Source organism: Pocillopora damicornis, chromosome 1 (genome assembly GCF_964200805.1).
Source record: "Pocillopora damicornis chromosome 1, jaPocDami1.2, whole genome shotgun sequence".
In the NCBI taxonomy this organism is placed as follows: Eukaryota; Metazoa; Cnidaria; class Anthozoa; order Scleractinia; family Pocilloporidae; genus Pocillopora; species Pocillopora damicornis.
In genome coordinates this window covers 32,534,982-32,542,481 of record NC_142670.1, presented here as the reverse complement: position 1 = coordinate 32,542,481, position 7,500 = coordinate 32,534,982, and the positions used below count along the sequence as shown (strand labels likewise).

Below are 7,500 nucleotides of genomic sequence, written 5' to 3'. Positions count from 1 at the left end.
TATATAATTCGCGAAACACAAAAGAGAGTAAATTTATTTTATTCTTAAGCTGAGGACACCATAAGTACATGTTTAATTTCCGCCTAGCTACAGCTTTATTATCAAAGTAATTACACGACTGAGTCCGTCCATTTTAAGGAGACAAACCTGATAAAGTGCAAATATATATGTCAGATATTGACGAATGTAAAGGAAATCACTTATGTCACGTATATGCAACCTGCACGAACACCAACGGATCCTATGTTTGTGTATGCGAGCCTGGATTTAATGGAAATGGTCAAAGCTGCACAGGTGAATTTAATGTCTTTGCCATAAAATTTAGAATATTTCTGCTCCAATCTAACCTTAAGCTGCTGAGATGGCCACTGTCGGCCATATTATTAGTTTGTCGCATGTAAACGATACTGGTTGCGCCTTTAGTCTGCTCAGAGCTGTCCTTTAATGCGCTCTCTGAGAAAGAAGGAGCTCAAATTCGGATTAAGCGAAATTAATTTGGATCCCCAATATCACTATTGTAGCCTATTCGAGTGATAATATCCTACTCATGTACTACTTGACCCCTTTATTAATGCATTAAGTATAAGTTTCACCGCTTTTTGGCAAGCTTCTAGAATTATATGACATTAAAGAACATCTTGAAACATTGATTTTCATAATCTCAGTCCTTTTGCAATTGTCATTTCGCTTTGCAGCCGATCATTGCTCTTATTATAAAAACCTGACTGAAGCCAATCGAAATAAAATTCACCAAACACCGCTATCTGGACCAGTTTTGTGTGACAAGGAACTCTCTGGGGGATGTTATCGTTTTGTGGGAGCTGCAGGAACAAAAAATGCCAACAACGCGTGTGCCAGCATACAGATGTGGTTCAGACTGGCCAGGCTGGTTGGATGGTGCTCATCCAACAGTAGAGGTCGGTGAAGTTCGTCGGAAGGTCTGCTTTAGTTAAAGGTCTACTGGTTGCAAATACTCAAAAAATACTATTGTAAAAAACTGTGGATCCTTCTTCATCTACAAACTTTACACACCTCCTTGTTTCTCACGCTACTGTGGTACAGACTGAATGTGAAGCAAATATACTTAGCGTAGTAAGCAGACTCAAAAATCGCTTCGTAGCTACATGTGTCTAACGTTTTTGTGTGACGTAGTTAACCTTTCTTCTCTATGGTAAACATTATCAGCAGATTTTAACACTGATGGAAAACAGATATTTATTTCATTAGAATGATAATTCTCATCAGGCTTGGCCTGTCATCGAAGACAGGAGAAGGATCTTCAAGGTAATCTTCAAGTAAAATCTGCAAGACAAAATTTCAAGCTTATGGTTTTCGAGCCTTTTAATTGTGTATCTTTTTTTGTATTTTTGGTTATTTTAGCTTAGGTTGGCAGAATACATGCAGGCGCTATCTTACGATATAGGCGTAGAAAAAAAAAAAGTAGAGACAGTCAAAATATGATGTGCTATGAAACTACTCAAAGTTAACGTAATAATTGTGACTCAGTATTTTCAAACGTTGAACTGATTTCCAGACACACAGTAAGAAAAATTCAACGGTTCAGCCTGTCGTAACCGTGTGTGTCAAATGCGTCCGAATCGTAGTGGATCTCTTACAGACTGATTTTGAATCTAAGTTAAAAGCTCTTTACGCTATGGCTTCAAATTGTCCCTATACAGCTTATTCAATTAAGTGCGCAGGCACTTCATTCATTCAAAATGAAATTCGTTAAAATAAGTTTTTGCAGCAAATTGTACAGGTAATCATGCGTTTCGAGTGCAGTTTGGGAGAAATCTGCACGCATAAATTTTCAAAGGCTAAACAAACTGTATGAACACGTAGGGCGAGTGCTACTTGCATGTGTACGATTACGTTTAAAAACTGCATGTAGCTTTTAAAAGTTGACCTGATTTTCTAAGTTTAATGTTTGCCTACAACAGAAACACGCAAAAAGAAAAATATTCGAAGCTGCGATGTACTGAAAATAAGACTTAGAGTAGTATAGGTAAGTTGTTAGGTGTTGTAAACAACTTTCTACACCGCACAAGTACATCACCAACAATTTTTCATAGAAATGCTAGTTTTGAAATCAAAATCACCTCTCCTCACTATGAAATTTTCCTTTTCTTTTTTTTTTATCCTGCAAAAACATCCAAGGAATCCTATGAAAAATAATGAGCACAGGAAAGAATGCCCACACCACCCCAGAAGGCCTCTACCTGATATTTCAATATTCTAAGACTAGTCTTCCAATTATTTGATATTCATTTGTCTCTAATTTAAAAGAAGAGGCCTAAACACAATGCATATGGGGCAAAGCAGGGCAAATTTATTAACAATGTTTCAAAATATAGAAAAATCGTTGGTGGTCTTTTCAAAGGGAAATGATATGAGCTGGGTCACTTTGTGGTTCAGCTTCTTGAGTGGTGTAAATAGAAGGGCATCGTTAATGACAATCGTTAATTCAACAAAAACTGTGTATCTCGTAAGTACATTTGACTTGCATGGACTATTTTCAGCTGTTTCATAACATGAACACGAGACTAAATGTTACTAAATGTTACGGGCAGTGTAGTCCATGGGCCAGAGTAGGTTCTCGGTACCTTCATCTGATGAAAGGTTTTGTGAAAGACTCTTCAAATTCACTTAATAGCCGTCGCGAAAGAGTAGCTCTTACCATTTTTTTAGTTGACTTAATATAGATAACCAGGAAAAAATAACAACAACAAAAAGAAAATGTTCGGGAAAATGCATGAAACCGGAACCCAGTGAAGTAAAACAAAGAGCAATCAATCGAAATTGTTTTTAACTTCACGTCACAACGATTCAATAACAAATGAAGAAAGTTATTTAAAAAGACTGTAACGTAAGGAACAAAGAGAGGAAATTTTTTTTTACAATTGTCACAATTCATTTAACATTGAACATTTTTTCTTGATTAAAATTAATGTTAGAATAACAATAATGTTAGTAATGTTAAGACCCCTTTCTTTAAAATGTTTGAATTAAATTGTCAATTATAATTAAGTAAACAGTAATAACAAAAAAAAAAAGGTATCAGTGACCAGCTTCCAGATGGCTTGTTAGCTCAGTTGGTAGAGCACTGCATCGGTAACGCAGAGGTCTTGAGTTCAAATCCTGTACAGGCCTGAATTTGTTTTCAGGCCTTTTTTCACTATTGCTTAGGTAGTGTTCACTACTGCGAAAATCGCTTTTATATTCACGTCTTTATCCGCAGTTTCATATATTCACAACCGTTTAAAAAAGGTATCTCTGGTAGTTTCTGCCTTTTTTAGTGCCAAGGGACGTTCATTAATTTGCTATCCATAGAGGGGGGTTGGGACAAAGTTTTTTAATCAGTAAAAGAACCATAGGAGAAATTATTGTCATCTTTAGGAGCTAAGAATAGTAATGGCTACCTCTTGCATTGTTGTGTATAAAATGCTCTAAGACAAATTCATAGTCATATTCCGCTAGTGAAAGAGGTTACTAATTTTATTAATTACTTTTTTTCCATGTCTGGAAACAGTCAAAACTGTTGCTGAATAAAGCCTACAAATAAAACCACGAGCGGGAATTTTGCCCTTCGTCTTCCATCGCTAGATTGCCTTATTCATCCTGTCGATGTCATCTGTTTGTAAGAAGGAAGCGAATAATGTTTTCGTACACCACGAATGTGAATGTACACGCTGGCGTTACTCTAAAAAAAATACAAAATACAGTAAAACCAACAATGAACGTAGACATTTCACATAGAATACGATCTCTGAATATCTTCAACAGCGCTCCGTAGCTGGATTTCCGAAACTCAGGAAGAAAAAAAAAAAAAAAAAAGAAAACCGCAAAAACTTACACTAACACATCAGATGGAGCACAAAAACTTGTAATAAGGATAATTATCTCAATAATTTCAGAGTATTAGAACATATAACTGACGGAAACAATGTCATGACACCTATATAAAACTAACTTCGAATTTTGTAGCCTCTTATTGTATCTATCGCCTGTCTCTTCTTCCCAGTTTCTCACAGACTAGGATGTACAAATAAGTTCAAACACCTCATGGGGATAACTCGTCTTTTAAGACCCTTTTCTTTACAAAGCGTATGTAAAATTAAATTATGTAAAACTTATTACCAAATCTCCTTGTATCATCAATTTAATCCTTAACATTCTGCATTACCTGAAGGCACTGGTAATGAATCATTTGTAAAATCCTCTTACTCCTTCATCCCTAAGATTTTAAAACTAAACTTCCGTGAGAGGAGACCAGAAAAAGAAGGAAATATCTATTTCATGGAAATGTGGACTTAATCACTCAGCGGTAAATGGAAGTCAATCCAAAAACTGGATCCGGTCCTCAAACAAGCTGGTATCAGTTCTTCGCCAATTTCGGTCCAGCCTCTCTGTTCATTTTCAAAGGTGCTGACAGGGAGAATTTCTTTAGTAACCAGGAGTTTTTTTTGTTGCAGATTGTTTCCTTTATTCTGATGACCTCCATGTGTGATTCAGAAGTGATATTATAAGGAGAAGCTAGATGCTAGTCAATCTTAAGGGGCAAAGGGTTGATTCTTTTCAATCCTCCTTGTTGGAAAGAGGTGTTAAGAGTAAAGTTTTTTGGTTGTTTGTTTGTTTATTTGTTTTTTTCCAATAAATGACAACACTTCAATCATACACCCTAAGCTATTGATATGATCAGAGTCAAAGTACTTCACATGTTCTTGTTTGTCAAGGTTTCACCAGCTTCTTGATGATTGGTGTTCCAAAATATTGACTGTAGCCTTTCTTCAGCTCCTCATAGGCCATGAATTGCAGTTCTCCGTGCGACGCACCAAAAATACCTGGAACGTCACCCTGGTCAAGTAAAGTAAAATGATATGAGCTAACTTCATGTTCCATCCAAAGAGCAAACTGTCTGCTTTACAATGCATAAAAAATGTTAAGAAGAATTTATACCATGATCAATCTTGGGAAAATAAAGAATTAAGTGAGCTAGACATTTTGAGAGGAAGGTTGCATCTCTAAATTTTTCATATGGGAACTCGTGACTGCTAATTTCATAGCTTTGTGTGCAGTTACCATTGACTAGAGAGTATATCGTCATTTTGTGTTCGCACCCACTTCCCGTTAATGTGCTTTATCTGTGTCATTGTATCTATCGATGTAGGAGTTAAATGCCATTATTTGAGCTATGTCAAGTTAGCGAGGCCTTAACCCTTTAACTCACAGAGGTCGTTCACACTTAACTTCTCGTTGTAACATCCATACATTATCCAACAAACAAGTAATGATAATATTCAAACTTATCAGGTAGAAGTTGTTACTTTGATATAACACAGAAATGTGTAGCCACTAGAGGGGAGAATGAACAATCAGATCTTAAGAGTTAAAGGATTAAATTAGGCTGAATTAGATTTTGTTTTTACTCTTTCCCTCCCTTTTTCTCTTTTTGATTGTTTCCCTACTTTTTAGCCGGTTTAAAAAACCACTGAACTAAACACTAGAAAACACTCAAAGAATGAAAAACTACATTAAAACTATTTGGAACATACAATTTCTTTCTTGACAGTAAAGAAAAAAGGAGAAAGAAATGTCTGAACGAATTCTATGTGATAATCCCTCACATCTGAAGATAGCTTAACTTTAAAGCGATTAGTTTTGAATTTTACAGTCCTCGTAAAGGATTTGCTTTTCCCTTTTCTTCTGCTGACATGTAAGATGTTAAAAGTGACTTGATATTTCTAATTCTCCAACTAACAGAGTAAGGATTTCTTTTTAAATCGACGGATTCAAACCATGAGCTTTTACATCACTTTCTTCAAACAATCTGTCCAAAAGAGATTTTAATTCATAATGGAGATTGTCTGTATTAGACCTTGAATTTCACGTTTGCAATGCAGCATAATCGATGTGAATATGGCAATAATGTTCTTCACAACTGATAGAAACCTTTAAATTTTGAAATATTGACCAGAGAATGAAGAACTTCGAATGGCATTTCTTTTTATCTACTTTTTACAACTTTGAACGATTTTTTTGCGACGCAAAGTTTTGGAACACTTTTCGTTCTTTAATTCAGTGCGAAAGAGAATTCACCAATATGACAATTTATAACCTGACTTAAAGTCATTGCGGAAAAAACAAACAAACAAACAAAAAACAGGTCAACGCCATTTATGTAAACTCGCACAGCCACAGAATTAAGAAAGGGAGCGAAAACTGAATAGTTTCTTTGATATCAGCGTAGATTTAGAAGGCCTATTTGGCGCACCGTTTTATTTTCTCGCCGAGTGGAAGTTGCTGTTTCACAATATTTTTGTTTTCAATCATTTATAGCGGTGAAATATCGCTTTCCAAAATCTAACAGTTTCAAAACATGGCCAAAATTTATCACATACAACATCAAGAAACCGAATTCCGAAAAGTCGAATTCCACTTTGATTCTAATTTCCCTCGACGGTTTTGAGGTTTTGCGGTGCCTTGAAAGAGATCAAATGAAAAAAAAAAAAATGTGCTAAACGTCGCACGCGAATTTGCTTTATTCTGCACGTGCAGAGGGCTGGAGTAGTCATTAAGACTAACATCTACATTTAAAAAAGCATTTGATCGCGTTGAAGTAAGTATCGGCAAGAACAGAGTCATGAGGTTCACTTTGAATAAATGATTCGACAAAACTTTTCTCTCAAGTTTTGATAACTAAATTGAATTTTAAAAAAATATATTTTTTGGGCAAGATGGTAAGAGGATAAAGTTGAAATTGCTTGACTGAACTTACTTCTTTTCTGCTTTGAGAAATGGAATCTTCAGGACTTAATTATCTTCAAGCTGGACAGGTGTTCTCAGTCGGTTGTGATTTGCGTCCACGGGGCGTCCTACAATAAAAGCCTCATAGGGAGGTTTTAGAAATTTCCATTCTCCAAACTAATGAAAAATAAATGTCCTTAATCCATCAAAATTTCACATTTGCTATTTTCTGGTTACGGAACTAACGTTCAAACAATATTTTGAAGGACTTATCTCGGACTCAAGTTACAATGCACAAAGGCTGTGCATACAGAAACGAAGCTACTTGGCGACGATTTTGACGCAAACGAAAATAAACAGTTGGAGGATTTGCCACAGTCCGATTTTTCCCGTGTACCTGAAAGATTTCTTCTATCGGGAAGGACCAATTCATTAACTGTGAATTTCGCATACCAAAAATTAGGCCCATTGTTTCTTTTTGTAGTGATTCAACGCATGTTTTCATCTCGAGTGCGTCAACGCACTTAACGATTCTTAATCAAGGTTGTCGATCCTTCTATTTTCATTTATTAATAAAGTTGACTTTTCTTGTCAGTAAAGGGCTATTGTGTTAATACGATAAACAAAAAATATACATGGTTGCTTGTAGAAAAGAAATTTCTCTTACTTTGTTCGACTCGACATCTTATCTCAGAAGAAATCTTTCAAGTACACGGCGAAAATCGGCCGGTGGCAAATCTTTTAGTTGTTGATTTT

General features: G+C 35.7%; 2 protein-coding genes across 2 annotated transcripts in view; one reads left to right on the top strand and one right to left on the bottom strand.

Annotated features, from left to right (window-relative positions):
• Window positions 1-5,372, bottom strand: part of LOC149053371 (solute carrier family 25 member 32-like) — a 24,593-nt gene extending 19,221 nt beyond the window's left edge. Inside the window, exon 1 of the mRNA XM_089190409.1 lies at window positions 4,741-5,372. Coding sequence (XP_089046535.1) covers window positions 4,741-4,899 — 159 coding nt within the window. The 5' untranslated portion in view covers window positions 4,900-5,372. The remainder of the gene's footprint in view (window positions 1-4,740) is intronic.
• Window positions 1-7,500, top strand: part of LOC149053370 (uncharacterized) — a 76,239-nt gene that overhangs the window by 62,079 nt on the left and 6,660 nt on the right. The window lies entirely within an intron of this gene.